Source organism: Pogoniulus pusillus, chromosome 27, assembly GCF_015220805.1.
Source record: "Pogoniulus pusillus isolate bPogPus1 chromosome 27, bPogPus1.pri, whole genome shotgun sequence".
NCBI lineage: Eukaryota > Metazoa > Chordata > Aves > Piciformes > Lybiidae > Pogoniulus > Pogoniulus pusillus.
Genome location: NC_087290.1, coordinates 13564398 through 13586698, shown reverse-complemented (window position 1 = coordinate 13586698; position 22301 = coordinate 13564398). Strand labels below are relative to the sequence as shown.

Genomic DNA, 22301 nt, shown 5'->3' with positions numbered 1-22301 from the left:
GGTGAGGCTACACCTCGAATCCTGGGTTCAGTTTTGTGCCTCTTACTCCAAGAAGGACATGGAGGCACTGGAGCAGATCCAGAGAAGGGCAACGAAGCTGGGAAAGGGTCTGGAGAACAAGGTTGGAGAGGAGCAGCTGAGGGAGCTGGGGTTGTTTAGTGTGGAGAAGAGGAGGCTGAGGGAGACCTCATTGCTCTCTACAGCTCCCTGAAAGGTCACAGTAGATAGAAAGAGAGGAAATGGCCTGAAATTATGCCAGGGGAGGGTTAGGTTGGACATGAACAGAAGTTTCTTTGCTGTAAAGAGTGGTCAGGGATTGGAATAGGCTGCTCAGGGAGGTGGTGGAGTCCCCATGCCTGGAGGGGTTCAAGAAATGTGAGGCCATGACACCTTGGGACATGGTTTGGGGGACATGGTGGTGCTGGGTTGATAGTTGGCCCTGACAACCTTAGAAGGCTTTTCCAACCCAAGCAATTCTGTGATGCTGTAACTCTAACAAGCCTCCAGGAGCAGCCCCACTCACTGTTTCGCTCCAGCTCAGCATCTGTCCGGAGGAACAGGGCAGGGCTGACTCCTGCTGCTCAGCTCCTGTAGGTGCTGCCTCCAGAGGGACCTTACTTCATGCACCTCATTGCTCGATGGCCTAATTGCACCTTTAATTACACTCCTGTCCTTGCTGCCACAGGGCTTGGGAAGGAGATTGAGGCTGCCTGCTGAGCTGCTGCCCATCAGCCCCCGTGAAGCCATCTCTCAGGGCAGGGAGGACTCAGTGGCTGCCCCACCAGCCCTGCTCTCCCCTGTTGCCATTTCCTTCTTCAGCACTTAATTATTTAACACGGTGCCGCTGCAGCAAGCAGCAACTGGGAAGATGAAAAAGCAGCCAGAGCAGATAATGAAGCATCTGTCCTTCAGCATGAATCAATCATGGATTCTGAGCAAGCCATCCTGATTTGGAATCTAATCAGAGCATGCTGTGAGAGCGGTCGGGGCACAGGCGCTAGGGGTGACCTGACCCACGCCATGGCAGCAGGACCGGAGGTGCCAACAGGCACTCACTCTCCCTGCTCAGTGCAGGCAGCACAGCCACTGGATGAGGCCTTCTTCCCTTACTTCTTGTGGCTTGAAATGACCTTTTCCCAGAGAGACAGCCCTGGTGGGAATGACTCCTCAAGAGGCTCTCAAGATCTGTCTGGATGCGCTCCTATGTCACCTGCCCTAGGTGATCCTGCTTTAGCAGTGGGGCTAGACTTGATGACCTGCAGAAGTCCCTTCCAAACCCTTCCATCCTGTGATTCTGTGACTCAGCTGCACCCTGGAGCTGAACTTCCCCTTCAAGTCACTGGGCTGGATCCCAGATCTCTCACCAAGGAGAAAGACTGCAGCAGCTCTGCCTTGGTGAGCCGAAGAGGGATGCTGCCCTGGTTTTTTTTGCCCAGGTCAGGGTGAACTGGGCTTTCTCCTTCAGCAGCTGGCTGGGACTGGCAGGGCAGCACACCCCCCTCCATCACCCCAAACATCAGACACCAGGAGTGGGAGAGAGAGAGAAGCAGCAGGAGTAAAACCCATGTGCTGGAGCACACTTGGAGCACACAGGTAACGAAATCACAGCCTGACTAGGACAAGATAAATATTTTACCCACAAAATGCAATTTCCAAGCACCGTGGGGCAGGGTGGCAGTGGAGTGTGGGGACAGCAAAACAGATGATGGGCTGAGCTAACCCAATTACACAGCCCCAGAATGGATCGCTCCAGCCACAGGGACAGCAGTGCTATTAATTCAGAGAGAAGGCAAACAGGGCAGGGAACTTTTCCCTATCAAATCAAGCACTGCCTGAAGTCAACATCTCAGCACAACAGCCCGATGCTCACAGGAACAGAGTCCTTCCTGACCTGACACCCACTCCAGGAGCCCTGGGGTCCTCCAGCATCTATCAGGCAGCCCATGGACCTGCTTGGCAGAGCTCAGGACAGCCAAGCTCCAGCTTCCAAGGCTGGGGTTTGTGATCAGTTTCTGAGACTATGTAAACCCAGGACAGAAAGTTCCAAGGATCTTGAAGAGGCCATGTACCATGGACACAGTCTAGAGGTCACAGAGGTGCTGGTTAGAAGCTCAGACTCAATGATCCTAGAGGTCTTTTCCAACCCTAATAGTTCCATGACAGTAGCCTGGGATAGGCCTGGTTCTGCCTGGGAACACCTTCAGACCATAGAACGGAATCACAGAACCAGTCAGGGTTGGAAGGGACCACAAAGATCACCTAGTTCCACATCCCCTGCCATGGACAGGGACACCTCACACTAGATCAGGCTGTCCAGAGCCTCATCCAGCCTGGCCTTAAACACCTCCTGGGATGAGGCTTCCACCACCTTCCTGGGCAACCCATTCCAGAGTTTCACAACCCTCATGCTTAAGAACTTCTTCCTAACATCCAGTCTGAATCTACCCGTGTCTAGCTTTGTTCCATTCCCCCTACTCCTATCACTACCTGACATCCCAAAAAGTCCCTCCCTAGCTTTCCTGTAGGCCCCCTTAAGAGACTGAAAGGTCAGTATCTTAAGAACAGATGCCCTGTTTCATGCATGCTTTATGGACACAGCAGGTGACAACCGAGGGAAAAACTGACACCAAGTAGGAAAACAGATGGGATTCCATAGAAAATACAGCTGGAAATGGATGGAATTTTACAAAAACTACAGCTGGAAATAGATGGGATTTTACAAAAACTACAGCTGGAAATAGATGGGATTTTACACCAACACTGGGAACGCATCAGCAGCATTTTGGTTTGGCAAATCCAAAGACAGAGGACCAAGAAGTTGTCACTCTGAGAAGGAAGCAGAACTATTCGGGCAGAAACAAATGAGAAGCAATTATAACTAACCAGAGCTGATGCACAAAAGAGAATGTTGCCATTAAATATCATTTATCCCATTTAATGAGTATTTCCTGGACACAATACTCTGGGCTAACACCACCCTTCCATCTCCTTGAGACCTGTAATTACGGCTGCGACCTGCCCCACTCCGCGGCTCTTTGCTTCCCCCGGCCCCGTTTAAGCAGCAGCAAGATTTTCAATTATCCCTTGCTGAACTGTCACGGATACCTTTAAAAGAAGGGGAATAATGTGCGACTCAATCGCTCCAAAAAAAAGGAAGGGAGGGGGGTGGAGAGAGATCATTTTTAGTCAGAAGGAACACGCCGCATCTTTCATCATCCTATTTTTTTTTTCGCCAGGGAGAGTAAAACAACCTCTTTAAAACCTCCATTTAAATGCAAATTCGCAGATTCCAGGCAGGGAGGTGGTGGTGGTGGTGGTGGTGATGGTGGTGGTGGGGTGGGAGGGAGGGAGCCCATCAGTTCTCACAGACAGGATCCTGTCTTTCCCCCCACCCCAGCTCGCTCCACCCCTGCTAAAGTTGTTGAGGCTTGCAGCCACGCAAGGGGCTGGGACTCGCCGGGCGCTGGGGGCTGCTTGGGAGCGCAGGGGACACGCCGCGGGAGCCGTGCTGGGGTGGGTGGGGGGGCTCGGGCACTTACCCAACATTCCCATCCCTAGCATAAAGGCGTCCATGGTATAGGGTAATCCACGGGCCCTTCCTCGCGTCCCTGGTGGGAACATCACTTCTTTAGGCTGTGCTTTCTTACATTCTACCTATTGAGCAGAAACATGGACAAATGAGATGCAAATGAATTCCATGTAAATGTCAAATGCAGAACTGAGCTACTTCAAGGAAAAAAAAAAAGGGGGGGGGAGGGAGGAGGAGGAGGAGGGTAAGGGAAGTTTTATTTTTAGCATTTGCCTCCCCCACAGCACCTCCCCCTCAAAGGTGAGCTTTCAGAGGAGCCTGAAAGGGTTTAAAAGAGCAAACGTCTCTGTCTCTGCAAGCACACACAGCGAACCCCCCTCCGCTGCAAAGGCTGCTCTCAGAAGGTTCCTGGAAGGAGAACCAGTGCTGGGCTCCCACTCAATGGTACTGGTGGGTGTGGGATGAATGGAGGGAGGTCTCCAGCACAGCTCCGTGGCAATCGATAACAGAAAATGACTCTGAGTGATCATTACAAAAAGCTCCTTTTAAAGCAGGAATAAGGAATCAATATTTCTAGCCAGCAGAACATTTCTGCAAACCCTATTAATAAACCATCTGCATTCTTTCACTTCCAGTTACTCCTGCTGACTTTTCGAGTTGCTTAATGCCACTTGAGCCACGTTCCGAGTCTCTGCCAGCACCCTGGGCGAGGCAGCGACCCAGCACCCCCAGCCAGGCCACTGGGCACTGGGTCCCAGCCTCTTTTTGCCTGGGAAAAGGTGGCAATAAAGCACTTTGCCATGCTTTCAGCACGGCTGACCTGTGCCCCTGCTCCCCTCAGCACTGCCAGTCGGTTTGGAGCTAACCAGAGTTATCCTGACCCATTTCTAGGGCTCTGCACCTTGGTCCACACTCTGAGCAACAGGTGAATGTGTAGACAGCCTGCATGGGTGCAGGGGAGCCCTGTGCCACCGCCTGTGCCATCTGTGTGGGCTGCATGATGAGGAGCACAGACACCCTGCATGGGTGCAGGGGAGCCCTGTGCCACCGCCTGTGCCATCTGTGTGGGCTGCATGATGAGGAGCACAGACACCCTGCATGGGTGCAAGGGAGCCCTGTGCCACCGTCTGTGCCATCTGTGTGGGCTGCATGATGAGGAGCACAGACACCCTGCATGGGTGCAGGGGAGCCCCGTGCCACCGTCTGTGCCATCTGTGTGGGCTGCATGATGAGGAGCACAGACACCCTGCATGGGTGCAGGGGAGCCCCGTGACACCGTCTGTGCCATCTGTGTGGGCTACATGATGACAGTCACTGGCCTAAGGATAAAGACCTTGGGCTGAATCCAGAGCGCTGAGCTTAACATCTCTAACTTTGCTCTTCAATGAGTTCCTTTATCCTCTTCACACACTCAGCTGCCCCCAGCCCTTGCTGGGCCACACCAGAGTGGGAGCAGAGGTGCCACAAGCCAGGTCCAGGCTCCCAGCAGATGCAATGTGCAGCCCTACTGCCCCAAGCCCTCCCAGCCTGGCTGTGGCACTGCCAGCCTGCAGGCAGGGCTCAGGAACCCGACTGCTCATCATGGAGGCCTGAAGGGTCAGCTCCAAGCAGGGTGGTGTCTCCCACGTGCCCTCCACCACTCACCCAAGCAGGCAGAGGTGGGTGGGTGTGCAGCTAGCCCAGGCACAGAGGGCTGGAGGACAAGAAGGGCTGTGCCACCTGGCTGCCAGCAACCTGCTGGGTGCCAGGGTGCTCATTGTCTTCTGCAAACCAACCACCCGTTCCTAGGCAACCCCATCAGGGGAAATTCCAGGTTTATACAATTTTCATTTAGGTAACAGAAAGGTTAACTGACTGTAATGGGAGTACTTTAAACAAACCCACCTACTCCTCCCTTCCTGCTGCCAGCCTCCACAGGCTGTATTTACCTCTCCTGCTCGCAGCGCCTCCCAAAGATGCCACGCTCAGACCTCTGCCAAACCTCTGCTGGCAGCCAGGCTGCCTCCAGCCTGGGCAGCTTGGAAGGGAAATTCTTATGCAGGTCAATTTTTGCTACTCTTCAGCCAAGAATAGTTGGGTAGATGGCTGGACTCAATGACTCAGTCATAGAATGGTTTGAGCTGGAAGGGACCTTGAAGATCATCAAGTTCCAACTACCCTGCCAGTTCCAACCTCACCAGCTCAAGGCCTCATCCAAACCAGCCTTGAACACCTCCAGGGAGGAGACATCCACAGCCTCCCTGGGCAACCTGTGCCAGTGTCTCTTCACCTTCACTCTTCCTAATCTCCAGTCTAAAGGTCTTTTCCAACCAAAACAATTGTAAGAAGTATTTGGGTCTTTGCAGGAGAAGAACAGAGAGGGCCTGGATGAGGCACTTAGTGCCATGGTCTAGTTGACTGGATAGGGCTGGGTGATAGGTTGGACTGGATGATCTTGGAGGTCTCTTCCAACCTGGTTGATTCTATGATTCTATGGCTTGAGTGGGGAGTTCCGTGTGCACAGCCCACACGTGGCTGTGCAGTGGAAACAGGGAAAACGAATGAGCAGGAACAGAAGCAGGAGAGGTGCTGAAGAGCCTCACTCTCCAGACATGCCAACAGATCCCTTAGTTTCCTCCTCACTGCTGTCAGGGCAGAAAGGCCTCTGGGAGAACAGCAGCCCCCTGAGAGCAGCAATGAGGACCAGAGTGTCCTCCAGCCAAAGCCACCAACCTCCACAGCCCTGTCCCTGCACACCCATTCAAACTGCAACGCAGAAAATTCCACCTCAACATGAGGAAAAACTTCTCTGCTGTGAGGGTGCTGGAGCCCCAGAGCAGGCTCTCCAGAGAGGCTGTGGAGTCTCCCTTGTCTGCAGAGATTCCAACCCCACTGAGGCATGTTCCTGTGTGACCGGCTCTAGGTGATCCTGCTCCGGCAGGGGGTTGGACTCGAGGATCTCCAGAGGTCCTTTCCAACCCCCACTCTTCTGTGATGCTGTGCAAGGCACCACTCTGTGAAGCACCCCTGAGAGCCCAGGGACATAGCACAGCGAACTCCAAATATCAAGCAGCAGCCTCCACCCCACACAGCAGCTCTACACCATCCTCTGAGACTGTCCTTTGCTTGGCTGTGACCAGAGGGGCACTGCCCAGGAGCACCCAACCCAGTGTCCCCAGCACTCGATGCGGGGATGAGCATCGCAGCTCTGTCACTGCGTCCCACAGCCACCTCCTTCGGGTTCCTCACTGCTCCCAACATCAGGGTGGCTCTGGCTGCACCTCACCCTGCTGCCAGTGCTGATGAGCAACACCACCCAGCCTGGCTCGACGGACACTTAACAGGAGAATGGCGTTTGGCTTAGCACCCTCAGAAACAATAACTCAGTCATCAGCTTTGGCAGCCACCAACCAACCTACCGCTGCTCGCCCAGCTGAGGAGTGCCACAGCGCCGGGAGCTAAAGGCACCGGCAGCCACTCTGAACTGAGATTTAAAGGGGGAGAAAAAGTCACCAGCAGGAAAGAGAAATCATTCTTAAGCCTTTGGAAACAAACAAACCCCACATTGGAGAGCAAACCCATCCTCTGTCAGTCAGCACAGACTCCATCCCCCTGCGGGAGGTGATGTGAAGGACAGGGGACCAGAAGCGCCAGCCCCACTCTGCCACCCCTCGAGATGGGGCTGTGTGACCCCAGAGCTGGCAGCATTCCTGGGGTGAATCATTGCACTCTCCAGCAGCGGGTTTGGATGGTGCCTCCTCACCAAGAGATGCAGCAGAAGCTGAGAAATAAGGAGCCAGGCTGCTCTGCTGCACGGAGCCAGCCCTGTCCTCCAGGGAACAGCATGGAGATGGCCGTGCCCATCCTGCAGCTGTGGTTAGCAGCAAGACAAAACCCTGGGGGACACCACAAGTGGGGGCAAAGTGGGACACACAGCAGGGTTCCTCCAAGAGCTGGGTTTAGGAGTCTGTGCTCAGCTCTGTGCTGGGGTACCCCCGAAAGCCTGCCCAGTGTGGGTGCTTTGGACACCCATTTGGATCTCACACAGCCTTCCAGTTGAGCATTTCTGCACATCTTAATAACTTCCAGATGTTTTTCCACCTCCCCTGCACGTGGGATGTGCTCCACTCTCAGCAGCCTCACAAAGAAAGTTCTAACTCCAAGGCTTAAAACAGAAAGACAGAGGCAAGAAAACTTAAATTCACTATTTTTGTTTAGTCTGGTGTGGAGAATCAGCCTTACCCTGGGGTACTCTGGGGTCATGCTGAGCAGTCAAAGTCAGGAGAGCCAAGATGGGAATGGAAAGCCTCTTACACCCAGCCAGGCAGGCCAGGCCATCAGCAGTCAGCACCAGCACATCTCCAAGCCCCGTGCCTTCCAGGGGAGGCAGAGCTGTGCTGAGCCGAGCACATCGCACACAGCCACCATGCACTAAAGCCTGCATCACCCAGTCACAGAGCAGCTTTGTCTTGCCACAGCCAGTGGAGACTCAATTACCCTGGAGCCACCAGGTCACTCCTGCCATGGTGAGCCCAAACCACTGCTCCTCTAATGGAGAGGCCCCTGCTGCTCCAGCCCTGCTGGGAGGGCAAGGCCACAGCAGGCGACAGAAGGCTTCAAGAGAGGTAAAAATAAAGCTCTAGACCAAAAGCAGGCTGGGGCCAATGGATGCCACATCCTCAGACAGGACAGGCAAGCTGACAGCTAGAGGTGAGTAGGAGTCTGCCAGACTGCCTTGCCACTCATCAATTCAGTTTGTGCCCAAAACAACTGCTGCCACCCAGTGCTGGGCAGCTCCTTCTTGCCCTGTGCAGGCTGGAGAACCTGGCAAGCAGCACACCAGGCAGTAGTCCCAGCACAGCCAACAAACCTGCTGGCACCGCCAGTAAGACACCAGCTGGAGAGGCAGCAGGATCATTCAGGAGGCCCAACACATCTAGGGCCTGACCTCTGCCTTTCATGGGGTCCAGTGGGCTTCCCAAAATGCCTGTGCAGGGCTGGAGGGGGTTTGCTGGCTGCACGTTGTGCTGCCACAGCTTCCAGGTAAGGCAGGAACCTCAGACAGTGGTGGGGCTGTGTCCCTTCTGCAAGGGGTGCACAGTTCAGTCTCCCCAGGTATGGAGCTGCCTTGAACACAGGTTCTGGATGAAAACCTAGCAGCACCTGGTGTGTGGCACACATCTACAGCATCACCAGCCTGGGAGAAGCCTGAGGAGTGGCAACAACACCAAAACCCCACATTACCAAGACCATCACCCCCACAAACCTCGCCAGGAGAGAGCAGCAGCCACAGGTGCCACGCAACCTCACCACAGGTGCCACGCAACCTCAAAGCCTATTTCAAACCAGCTGAACATCTCTGTCAGCTGCTCCAAGTCTGACCTGAGATCCTGACTGGCTCAGCTCACTGCTCTGCTCCCCAGCACCTGTCCCACCACGGCCATGCCAAGAGCAACTCCAGCGCAGGGGCATCCAAAGGGAAATTAAGGACTCCACCACCTTTCTGCTCCAGCACCCCTCCAGTTTTTCTTTTACAGCACAGAATTCAGGGGAGAGCTCCTTTGGGTTCTACCTCTCGCCCCTCCCGCAGTGTTTGGAGAGCATCTCTGGCCTCCCGTGCCAGTTCCAGGCTTCCTTTATTAAAGCCCTCCCTGGCATTTTCTTTTCCCTTTCACACTGCTCCCTTAATATCACATTTGACATTCTAAGCTTTACGGATGGCAACAGAAGCAGAACGAGGGAGCTAAAAATAACCTCCCAGCGAGCCGAGATGCTAGAAATAGGCTGGTGAGCGGCAGCAGCTCTGCTGCCCTGCGCTTGCCCCCGCGCCGAGGGGAATGGCAGTGCCCAGGAGAGGGCAAAGAGCTAAGCTCAGGGCCAGCCGGTGCCCACGGAGCTGCGGGTGCCACAGAGGAGTGGGGTAGGAATGGGAGTAAAGATGGGCATAGGGAAGGAGATGGGAACAGGAATGGGAATGAGGACAGAGGTGAGGATGGGGTCCTCACCCCAGCTCACCAAGCAGCTGCAAACCTACTGCCTCAAGCTAGGGCTGCAAGAACTTGTGCCCTTCACAGCCCAGGACTAGAGGGGGACATGCTGCAATGAGATGGAGTTGGTCTCTTCTCCCCAGTCTCAGGTGACAGAAGGAGGGGAAATGGCCCCAAGCTACACCAGGAGAGATTCAAACTGAAGATTAGGGAAAACTGCTTTGCTGCCAGAGGTCAGGGACTGGTACAGATTGCCCAGGAAGGTGGTGGAGTCCCCACGTCTGGAGGTGTTCAAGAAACCTGTGGCCATGGCACTGTGGGACGTGGTTTAGTGGCCATGGTGGTGTTGGGTTAAAGATTGGCCTCAATGATCTTAGAGGCCTCTTCCTACCAAAACAGTTCCATGATTCTATGTTAAAAGTGAAGCAGGAGCAGGCTGTCTTCAACAGCACTTTGGAAAGCTCACCCATGCCTAACTGACCCCCAGACAGCTGCCATCACATTATAGCCTTAGGCACAAGCCTGCTGTCACACCATGGCCATGGGCACCAGGCTGCAGTCACACCATGAGCACCACACCATGGCCATGGGCACCACACCATCGCCATGGGGACCAGCCTGCAGTCACACCATGGGCACCAGGCTGCAGTCACACCATGGCCATGGGCACCACACCATCACCATTGGGACCAGCATGCAGTCACACCATGGGCACCACACCATGGCCATGGGCACCAGGCTGCAGTCACACCAAGCTCTGCTGCCCCTGCAGGAGTTTGGTAACGACTCTGCAGACACTGCAGCACTGCACTGAGTCAGTCCCAGGACAGGATCATGTCTCATCTCCTCCCCCGTGGGCTGCTTTTAGAACTAGTGCTGTAGAAGTGACAAGAAGGGAAGGCTCAAAGCCTTGTGGCACCTGGATCGTGCCCCAAGCAGGCAGAGAGCTGGGAAATAAATCTAATCATCCCCAGTGGCAGAACTCCAGCAGCCCACGCTGCTGCCGGGGATGGTCCTGGAGTGTCTGTGCCCTGTTCCCAGCAGCCACCTTCCCTCACTGCTGCTGCCTGTCATCTGGGAAGGACCTCCCCTAGCAGGGGTCTGCCAGCAGCTGGCTCAGCTTTTACAGCACAAGGAGAGCAGCTCAGCCAGTTCTCCAAGGGACGGCCAAGAAGGACAATGGTCTCCTGGGGTGCATCAAGAAAAGTGTGTCCAGCAGTTCTGGGGAGGTTCTCCTCCCCCTCTACTTGATATGGTGAGACCATATCTGGAGTGGTGTGTCCAGTTCTAGGCTCCTCAGTTCAAGAGGGACAAGGAAATACTGGAAAGAGTCCAACAGAGACTTTGAGGATGATGAAGGGACTGGAACATGTCTGATGAGGAGAGGCTGTGAGCCCTGGGGCTGTTCAGCCTGGAGAGGAGAATGCTGAGATCAATGCCTATAAATACCTTAAAGGTGGGGGTCAAGAGGAAGGGGCCAGGCTCATTCCAGTGGTGCCCTGTGGCAGGACAAGGGGCAATGGGCACAAACTGCAACCCAGGAAGTTGCACCTTGATGTGAGGAGAAACTTCTTTAGTGTGAGGGTGCTGGAGCCCTGGAGCAGGCTGCCCAGGGACATTATGCAGTCTCCTTCTCTGCAGACATTCCAAGTCCACCTAGACAAGCTCCTGTGCAACCTGCTCTGGGTGACCTTGCTCTGGCTGGGAGGCTGGACTGGGGCATCTCCAGAGTTCCCTTCTATACCTTGTGAATGAGACTCCCCCACAAGCCACAAGTCTTTCAGCTGAGGTGTCCCTGGTGGCAGGCAGGAGACCCCAGCAGCAGGAGGAGGCTGAGGAAGCAGTGAGATGCTTGGACAGGGCAGAGGCAAAGCCACCCACCTGAGGTGGAGCAAGAAGCTTCCTGCAGGACGAGGGGAACTGCCCCAGCCTTGCCCTACAATCCCACCACCCAGTTCACCAAGGAGCCCCTCACTTCTGTTTCAGATGCATATTGCAGGAAGGAACAATCTGAGGAATATTATTTCAGTGCCCTGGGAAAAATTAGCAAGTCAAATATTGAATCAGGCCTCCAGCATATGCCAAGGAGATTGCTTTGATCTTATCCACACTAAAAGCTCTATTATTGAATTTAAAGTCTGTGAACACAAATCAGACCAATGCACAATGCACGTCTGAATGCACTTTGGAGAAGCAAAGGATGTTTTGACAAAGGGAAAAAGAATATTTTAGCTGAAAATATCAAAGCTACTGCAGCAACTGAAACCCAAATGCCTCTTCTCGTCTGGCTCAGTGGCTCTCCTGACAGGACAAGCCACAGCCTGGGACTTCACTGTCACTTAGCAGAAACTTCACCCAGGTCTGGCTCCTGGGTTGGGCTTGGGTGGAAAGTGATTGCAGCTTGATGGTAGAGAGCCACAACATGCCAGGGGACATGGCCTAGCAGGCAGCAGCAAGGTCGGAGCAGCACCAGGACTCAGGAGCTGTTTGGGGAGCACAGGACCTGGAACAGCTACCCCAGACCTCCCCTCCTGAAAACCTCTGATGCAGCTGCTCAGTGGCTGCCCAAGAGCAGGGAGGAGAATCACAGTCTCATAGAACGGCTCAGGGTGGGAGGGACCTCAGAGATCATCTCCTCCAAACTCCTCACCATGGGCAGGGACACCCCTAGGAAGGAGGCAGCCACAGCCTCCCTGGGCAGCCTGTTCCAGAATCCCCAAACCCTCCTACTAAGGAACTCCTTCCTCAGCTCCAGTCTAACCCTGCTCTGCCCCAGCTCCAAACCTCTTGCTCTATTGCTAGGGCTTCTCCAAGGCTGGCCAAGAAGCTGACCAGGCTGATTCACACCTTTGATTTCCCACACCAAAACCTGCTGTGGGGCAGCTGCCTGAGCCTGCAGCTGCCTTTGCTCCCAAGGGGCCAGGGGTAAGGGCTGCAGTCAAGGCTCAGCACCCTCCCATGACAGCTCTGCCAGGAACCCAAGGAACCTCAGGCAGAAGTCTGTGCCCCAGGGCCAGCAACCAGGCATGGCACATGCCTGTGAGAAAGGGTGAGAGGATGTCCTGCTGTGGGACAACAGCAACTTACCATTTTGTTATTGATCTCGTGGAAGTGAATCTCACAGACTTTTTCCACCACGTCCTCATTCTCAAAAGTTACGAAGCCAAATCCTGTTCAGCAAAGACACAAAGAATGGGGAGAGGAGGGGGAAGGAAAAGATCAGTGAAGTGAAATGAGCTCATCTTAACAAAGCATCACTCAGCCACTGGGGCCTGGGGAACTTTGATACAGATAGGCAGGGATAAAGACAGCTGCTGCCCGTGGGGCTGCTGGCTATGGAACTGCTGCCCAAGGACTGCTGGCTGTGGAGCTGCTGCTCAAGGACTGCTGGCTGTGGAGCTGCTGCCCATGGGCTGCTGGCTGTGGAGCTGCTGCCCATGGGCTGCTGGCTGTGGAGCTGCTGCCCATGGGCTGCTGGCTGTGGAGCTGCTGCCCATGGGCTGCTGGCTGTGGAGCTGCTGCCCAAGGACTGCTGGCTGTGGAGCTGCTGCTCAAGGACTGCTGGCTGTGGAGCTGCTGCCCATGGGCTGCTGGCTGTGGAGCTGCTGCTCAAGGACTGCTGGCTGTGGAGCTGCTGCCCATGGGCTGCTGGCTGTGGAGCTGCTGCCCATGGGCTGCTGGCTGTGGAGCTGCTGCTGAAGGTATCACAGCCTCGTGAAGGCAAGAAGCATCACCTCAGGGAAAATGAACATGGTTTTGTTCCAGCTCTTCCATAGGATTTAATGGAGAACTAAAATCTCCTCATGGGTTTTTGGATCCATGCTGCAGAATTTAATGCCCAGTTACACCCCAGTTACACCATGGCTCAGGAGCTACAATAAGGTTGTATTTTCTGCTACACCTTATAGGTTTTGCACAGCAATCTCTACACAACCCAATTACATCCCTATGGCACTTTATTGATTTTATCTCCTGTTTAATTCCACCAGACTTCTCCATTAGGGCTGACTCATTATACCACCCAAAAATACAAAAATCTGGGAAGACAGAAGATGATTCCTCATTTATCCTTGGAGAGGGAAAAAAAAACCCAACCCCCAAGCCACCAGTGCTTCCCCAAGCAGCCAGCAGCACTTGGTGCTTCCCTTCTCTTTAAGCAAACACCCAGCCAGGCTCCGGAGGTGCTTATTTGTCCCTTTCTTCCTGAATTGCTTCCTCTAATACCTCATCAGGACATCCTGAGGTCTCCAAGAAACCATTACACTTAAGGTGTCTGATCTAATCATTCCTCTCTTCTCTGCTGCTGCTTCAAAGCAGTGCTGGATCTGGGCTGGGTTGGAGCCATTTGATGCCTGCTGCCCTGCCTGTAGCTCTGCACTGAGGTTGCTCTGCTGGGGCCACACCAAAGCAACCTGGCAGTCCCCCACAGCTACACACAGCCAAGTTCCTGCTCCCTCCTTAAAGAGAAAAGGAAGATGAAGCTATCAAACAAAAACCAACCCAAAGTGCTCCATTTTCTGGCAAAGCTTGGTAGGTTAACACTGACACCAGCTAAGGGGAGCTGGCAAATGTAACAAGAGGATGAACTTAATCCCTCAGAGCACACAAACTGCTGGGCTCAGTGCTGGTGGAACATGGGATGCCCTCACCACACCAGGCCCAGAGGCAAACCAGGGCTGGGGCATCCCCAGCAGCAGCCTTGGCCCGTGCTGGCACGATGGAAGAGGGAAGCCAACACTGCCTGCTGGGATTTCCCATCAACAGCTTTGCCCTGTGACCAGCCCTGCTCAACCATGCAAGGCAATGAAGCAGTTCTGTCTTTGGTGACTCAAAGGAGCTGGCTCCTGGCTGCCACCAGCCATGTGTCCAGCCCAACCCTGGGAGTTTGTGGAGACAGCACCAAAGCCTCACCTCAAACCTGCTTTGCTACCGATGCTCCTCACCTGCAGTCTGCACCTTCCAGCTCTTGGCCTGCTCCCTGCCAACAGCAGTTGGTGGGATGGTGGTGCCTGCCTGGGTGACCCTGCCTGGGCAGGAAAGGATCTCCAGAGATCCCTTCCTGCTCCTTTCATTCTCTGAACACAGTTTCACTTTGCACTTCCCTCACATCGCAGCTTGAAGTCTTTTACTTAAGTCTTTCATCTGCCTTCTAAATGACTCCACTTCACTCTACCTTAAGCAGGCCTGTAGTTAAAGCTAAACTGCTGGTGGTTAACTGGCTGAAGGTGGCATCCCAGGGGCCCTGCAGCTCACCGTGCCCGGCAATTACCCGAGCTGGGGGCAGCGCCGCTGGCTTTGCCCGGCGCAGTCAGAGGACCACTCGGGTCTGCAAGCCATTAATTGTCTGAGCACCAGCAACATCTTCATCATTAGGAACTCATTAGTGAGTGCTGCAGTTGAGGATTTCTCTTTCAACTTTTGTCAGGTCTGGCTGCCAGGATGGAGGCAAGAGAGGGAATTCAGGAGATTAGGCTTAATGTGCACAGCACCAGGAGAAAGCTCACTGCAGTCATTACACACTTGGACTAGGAAACAACTTCCCCATTCTCATCCCACTCCATATGGCTCAAACAGAGCCTTATCAAGACATTCTTTGTCTGATTAAATCAGAGGCACACAGCTTTCTGCATTTGCAGATTTCATAACCAGAACAAAATGACAATCCCGAGGTGCCAAAACTCATTTGCAGGTTTGTAACAGATCTGTGTCACACCATACAGGCCAGGCTGGCTTGGCAAGAAGGAACAGACACCACTGGGGCTGGAAGAACACCCAACACCAGTGTGGATCCCTTCCTCTCTGGAGAAGCAGATGGGCAGGGTGGGCAGCTCCAGTGGGATGAGGGCTTGTGAGTTCAGTGCCAGGGTTCAAGCAGGGCAGCTAAAGGCTCCCAGAGTTTTACCTTTAAAGAAGCACAGAATGGTTTAGGTTGGAAGGGACCTTCAAGCTCATCCAGCTCCAATACCCTGCCATGGGCAGGGACACCTCCACCACCAGCCCAGGCTGCTCAAGGCCTCATCCAGCCTAGCCTTGAACACCTCCAGGGAGGAGGCATCCTCAGCCTCCCTGGGCAACCTGTCCCAGCTTTTCACCACCCTTATGATAATCAACAGCTTTAACTCATTGGGGAGGATTTGAATCTCCACACACAGAGGCACTTAAAATCCACAGGACATTGTCCAAGAGATGAACAATCCCCAAGAGACCCAAGAGATTTGGGCTGTGCAGCCTGGGGAAGAGGAGGCTGAGAGGAGAGCTTCTTGTTTTCTACAACGCTCTGAAAGAAGGCTGGAGCCAGGTGTAGTTGGTCTCTTCCCCCAAGGAAGGAGTGATAGGATGAGAGAAAGTGGCCTCAAGTTGCCCTAGGGGAGGTTCAGGCTGGACATGAGGAACAATTCCTTTCCTAAGAGGGCTGCCCAGGGGCAGTGGTAGAGTCCTCACCCCTGGAGGGGTTTCAAAGCTGTGGAGAAGTGGCGCTGAGGCATGTGGTTTAGTGGTGAGCTGGCAGTGCTGGGTTAAGGGTTGGACTCACTCTTAAAGCTCTCTTCCAGCCAACCAACTCCACGACTCCAGGATGCTACGCCCCAGGGTTCAACCCTTCATCCAGTGAGGGGAAGTGAGGTCCTGCACTGGGTTCACCTTTCTGAGTTAACCAGATTCCAACTTTTCAGAGCTGCCCAAACACAAACAGGCACATCCCTGCCCCTTTTAGCCAGCAGAGTGAATAAACTCTGAAACCATCCAAACCTCCCCGGCCTTACCAGACAATGATTTCTGCTGAGAGGCACCAGGAGTCAACAGACAAAAAAAACCTGCTTCTTGCAAAGTGTATGAGAAAGATTAACACAAAACAAAGCAAGCTGCTTAAACGGGTGACATCAATAGGACTGCAGTTGTCAAGGAGCACCCATTTCCAACTGAAATTACACCCAAGCCCTCTGAATGAAGCTATTATTGGGAGCTAACAAGCTCCATTTAAGAGATAAGCATTTAACAGAGCCACACGGTTGGGGCTTTTTATTCAAATGAATAAAACCTGAATATTCATTGGAATAATCTTCTCTGTAAAAGAAAAGACAAAGAAGAGGGGAGGAAGAAAAAACCCACGGAAAAAGGCAAACAGATTGCCCCCCCCCCCCAACCAGGCTCTGAGCCAAGAGGGATCACTGAAGGAAGCTGAGAGGGATCCACGACCTTCAGGTGAAAAATCCCTCCTGTAGCAGCTGCTCAGGAGGAGTCCTTTCACCCTGAGCATCCCACTCGGTTCAGCTGCCAATTAGTGGCCACTGACAGGCTCCAAAGGTTCTCCTCAAGTCTTGGAAGTCAGGACCAGCCTGGACCTAACTGGGAGAAGGTTTGTGGAATGGGCAACATTCAGACCATATGGAGCTCCGGATAGGTACTGGGAATGCTCTGGACAAAGGAAGGAGATCACAGAATCCTAGAATGGGTTGGGTTGGAAGGGATCTTAAGGACAGGGCTGGATGATCTTGGAGGTCTCTTCCAACTTGTTTGATTCTATGATTCTATGATTTTCCAGTTCCAACCCCCAGCCTGGCCTTGAACACCTCCAGGGAGGAGGAATGCACAGGCTCCCTGGGCAACCTGTGCCAGGAAGGAGCTGCATGCAGTGAAGTGAAAGGAGCAGGAGGCACTCAGCAGGGACCTTCTGGAGGGCTGTGACACGAGGGGGACGCACAGGAGGGGATTTTTCACCAGGGAACAAGGGCACCATGCATAGGGGAGGGAAAAGCTGGCAAAAAACATCTCACGATAGTCTCAAGCATCCAAACAACTCTGAGTTGCCCTGGAAACCTTCCCAATATGCCCGAGGATGCCAGTCCAGACACTGATGTCCAGCAGCAGGTGATACATCCTCCCTCAGCACAGCCAAAAGCCTCCTTTGATCCAGAGCCTTGGTTCAGGCAAGAAAGCTGCCCAGAGGCGTGGGGGGATGGCTCTGCACAGCAAGGCAGAGCTCTCTGCCACAGGGTTCCAGGAAGAAGAGAGACAACATGGAGAGAAAAGTGACTGAAAGCACAGCAAGCTGAAAGCGAGTTCAGAGACTGGCAGGAGTGAGCAAGGCTGAGAAGCTGACCTGCAGCCTCCCAGAGCCAGTGCCCTGCCTGCTGCAGCTGGGGCTCTCCTCACAGCCCACCCAACCTATTTCACACCTTGCAGAGGTTTGATGTCGAGCCCAGCACACAGAGCTGGGGTGACACCACCCCTGCTATGAGATATGGCTCCCTGCCCCTGCTGCCTGCCAGCAGCTGTGCCCCAGCCCTGTGCCCTCCACGCACAGGCTGAGCACATCACTAGGCAGCAGAATCTCACCCAAGGCCCTCACCAGCTTCAAGACCTGGCTCTTCCAAGTCCCTGCAGGCACTAGAACAAGGTGACCACATCCCACATCCAGAAGGTTAAACCCAGGCTAATGCTGGGTTAGCCCCTGAAGGCCTCCGATGGTGCTGCCCTCGCTAACGTGGGCTCAGCCTCCCCACACGCAGGGAAGTGTTCCCATGGCACTGCTCTGCTCCAGCCTCCCACCCCAGCCACCGCGGTCCTGGCTCCCAGGGCATCTATACTCCCCCCCATCCCCAGCTTGAGCCTTGCTGCAGCACACAGCATGGTGATGAGGACACCTCCGTGCAGCCTGCACTCCCCTGTCGTGCCAGGTCCCAGTACCTGCCCTGTCCATTCGCGTTCGCTCCAAGCCTCTTCTCTTCTCCTCAGCTCTAAGTTACTTAAGCTGTGAAAGAGAGAAAGGTCTGGTCCCAGCGGGGCGTTATTTAAGCACCTGACTCCTTGTTTATACCAAGAGTTTTGGCAGCTGGTCCTGCAAACTCTAACAAAATGCCTTTCAAAAAGGGAAGGGAAAAAAAACCCCCAGCGAGCGGTGAGGCAAGGAGAGGCAGCGCCAGAACATCAGAGCCTCTGTCAATTAATTCTTCCTCTCCTTGATAAACGAGCCCCACTCCATCCATTAATAACGAGGGAAGAAACAGGAAAAGTTGACACTAGCTTAATTTATTTTCTCAACTTGCCTGGTCATATTTCTCCCAGTTGCAAAGCTTGCTGGTGCTGCTGGGAATTGCAAGTGGCTCCCACCCAGTCGATGCCGAGATTGGTGTGAATCAATAGCACTCGGCCTGATTCGCACATCCCCTGGCAGTAAGGGGGGGGAAAGTTACTTGGTAAGCTGCAGCACAGCCCAGACTGCCAAGCTGCCCTGTAAAACTAATCATCATCATCATCAGAATAAAATCAGGATACAAAAGCTTGCAGGAGAGGGGCAGAGGGGCAGCTGCAGCCAAGGCCTGGAATTGCTGGCACTGAGTCCTGTCTGTGCCAACAGGATGACTGAGCTGGGATGTTCTGGCTGCTCAGAGGGGGAGCCAGGGATGTTTCTCACCTCTTGCTCTCTGCAAAGGTCACTCAAGTCATTACCTTGAGAGCCTACGAACGACCTGGGGGTTTCATCCTACCCCTGGGAGAAGCCATGTCTTTGTTAGCACCAGAACCCAACAGCCAGGACTCAAAAACTTTGCTGCTTTCTTATGCTGGGTCTTTGGAGGAGTCACTTAAACCTTCCTCCTGCTCCAGGTCCCACTTTCCATCCCTTCCACTTTCTAGTCCCCTTCTCACAGTTGTCATCTGACATACTGCAGCTCAGCTCCCTAAAGCTCAAGATCACCGAAGATAAGAGCTGTCAATTCTAACTTGACTAAGTTCTTACTTCAATTTCCTCTGCTGCAAACACACCAAAGGAGAGGTTTTGCTTCCCAAAGAACCAGCTCTGTCCAGAGTCACACAGCACAGCCCTAGTCTGGGACACACTGCTCAGATTTAAGGTTAGGAGGTAAAACCCTTAGGGAGGCAACTCCTACGGAGAGGTTTGCCATGAAGAGCAGCAACCACACCTGAAGGTACCATCTGAAGGTACTTCTTGCTCCACTGGGAACAAGATCTCCCCTGACCCTTGTGACAACCAGAGCAGGAGAGGAGTGCATCAGGAGAAGGCAGGGGAAAGAGAAGGTTAACACCTGTGGTCCAGGATGGAAAACATCCTCCTGCCTGCAGTGTGCAGTGTGCTCTGCAGCAGTGCTGCTGGCAGCCCTGCTCAGCAGCAGGTGCTCAGCCTGCACACCCAGCCAGGCATGTGTGCACTTCAGGGCAGAAAGCAGACAGGCTCTGCTGGCAGACAGGGGCAGGTCTTGCTGCTCTTTCAAGTGTCACTACATGCTCCAGCATGTGAGAGTTAACTCTCCAAATTAAACCATCAGACGACTGCCTGGACCAAACCCTCCACACAAGGTGCTGGCATTGCTGTCCCGGCACAGCAGGAGGGCCAGGAGCTGAGGTCAGCCTCGCAGCTGGATGAAGGGCACCAGCAAGATGCTCCTATGCTTCTGCTCTGCAAAGCTGCAAGGCTCAGGCTCCTTGCTCTGGCCTCCTGGAGCCGTGGGGCATTGGCAGCAGGAGCACTGCTCACAAACACACCCAAAAAGGCACCTCTGGATGAGCAGCTGTTGCATCACCTAGCAGCCTGCTGGCACCTCAGGGTGAGCTCTGAGCAGGTGAAAAGCCTCCAGGCTGCTTTTGGGGAACAGTATTCACAGAAACACAGAATGTGCCAGGTTGGAGGGACCCTCAAAGGGCATCTCGTCCAACCCCCCTGCACTCAGCAGGGACACCTCAAACTCGAGCAGGCTGCACGGGGACACAGCAAGTCTGATCTTGAATGTCTCCAGGGATGGGACCTGAAACATCCCTGGGCAGCCTGTGCCAGGGTCTCACCATCCTCACTGTGCAGAACTTCCTTCTGATGTCCAACCTAACTCTGCCCTGCTCCAGACCTTTGCCTCTCATCCTATCCCCACAGGCTCTTCTGAACAGTCTCTCCCCAGCCTTCCTGTAGACTCCTTCAGATACAGAAATGCAGCTCCAAGGTCTCCCTGGAACCTTCTCATCTCCAGGCTGAACAGCTCCAACTCTCAGCCTGCCTTTGCAGCAGTTCTCCACTGCCCTGCTCATCCCTGTGGCCCTGACAGAAGGATGAAGGACATAAGGACCTCTCTCAGCTGACCCATTTTGACCAAAAATTTCCAGAGTAGGGGAATTTCCAAGCTACCTCCTCCCCCACAGCCAGAGCTGGGATGCAGCTTCTGGCCCAAGCCCTCCTGATCACACCAGTGCTGGGCAGGGAACCCCCAGCACACGTAACAGACCATGCTGATGTAGGCACTGCCTGAGCTCTCCCTGATGAATTTTTCATAACAACAAATCTTGATTAAAATTTGATTCTACAAAGGTCCTGAAAGCCAAGCAGAGCTCTGAGCCCAGGCTGGCTGAGGCATGCAGGCTGCACAGAGCCTTCCTCAGCGCCACCTTTGTCACCCTGGTGATGGAGAGCAGCCACTGAGGCGCTCAGAGAGCACTGAGAAGCATTGGTGCTGAGCCAGGAGGAGCCACCTGTGTGGGACATGCTGACCATGGCATGTTCCACACTGCAATTTTCTATGCAGGAGGCTCCCAATACTCAGTTTCTCTCTGTTGGAGACATCAAATCCCAACAGGAGCATTTTTGCCAGTAGCTCCAGCATGAAAGCATTGAGGCTGAAAACAGAGAACGGTTTGGGTGGGAAGGGACCTTAAAGCTCATCCAGCTCCAACCCCCTGCCATGGGCAGGGACACCTCCACCAGCCCAGGCTGCTCAAGGCCTCATCCAGCCTGGCCTTGGACACCTTCAGGGAGGGGCATCCAGAGCCTCCCTGGGCAGCCTGTGCCAGTGTCTCCCTGCCCTTGCTGCACACTCAATCTCTTCCTGATCTCCAGTCCCAATCTCCCCTCTTCCAGCTGCAATCCTTTCCCCACCTCATCCTGCCCCTGCAAGCCCTTCTCCGAAGTGCTGTGGGTGCCCTGCTTCAGCAGGGGGTTGGACTGGATGATCAGGACAAGGGGCAATGGGTGGAAGTTGAGGCACAGGAGGTTCCATGTGAACCCGAGGAGGAATTCTTTCTCTGTGAGAGTGACAGAGCCCTGGAACAGGCTGCCCAGGGAGGCTGCGGAGTCTCCCTCTCTGGAGATATTCAAGAACCATCCGGATGCACTCCAGTGTGATCTGCTCTGGGTGATCCTGCTCTGGCAGGGGGCTGGACCAGATGATCTTTTGAGGTCCCTTCCAGCTCCTGACATTCTATGATCTCCAGAGATCCCTTCCAGCTCCACCACACTGAGGTTCTGTAACCTGGCCAAGGCTCCCTCATCAGACACCAAAGCTGCCCCCCACAGCCCCGCCGTAGCCGCTGCCCTACCATCTTTATCTCCTTGCCTACAGGCATCAAACCCTCTCTGCCTGTCAATTCCTGCACACTTTATTACCAAATTTCTAAAATATTACATTCTTTATTATATCCAAACTCCCCTTATTGCATTTGACAATACAGATAATCACATACCATATGCTCCCATGTTTTGAAACCGATGCATGTTGACAGCAGTTTTTATTCATGATGCATAATTCCACCCAGGGCTGACAAAGGCAGCAGAGCACCCAGCCTGGTGTCACTGTTTTGGCATGGGGAGGCTGTGGAGGTCTGGAGCCTTTTTTATTCCTCCCCCTCCCTCCATTTCCTTTTCTTCATTTTAACAACAGATTTAGGCTGCTGGGAGGAAAGCTGCTTGGCTTGCAGCAGCAATAGGAAATTGGCTGCTCGGATGAGCTGATGAACGAGATGGCTTCCAAATGTTAATAACTGCTGGGCTTGCTCACTGGAATGACTTCTGTTTGAGACCTGCTGCTGGT

General features: G+C 53.9%; 1 protein-coding gene across 20 annotated transcripts in view; it reads right to left on the bottom strand.

Moving 5' to 3' along the window:
- Nucleotides 1-22301, bottom strand: part of MSI2 (musashi RNA binding protein 2) — a 254837-nt gene that overhangs the window by 47361 nt on the left and 185175 nt on the right. For all 20 annotated transcript variants that reach the window (XM_064166390.1, XM_064166395.1, XM_064166383.1 and 17 more), the window contains 2 exons: nt 12583-12665; nt 3540-3654 (listed from right to left, as the gene is read on the bottom strand). In XM_064166390.1, coding sequence (XP_064022460.1) covers nt 3540-3654; nt 12583-12665 — 198 coding nt within the window. The remainder of the gene's footprint in view (nt 1-3539; nt 3655-12582; nt 12666-22301) is intronic.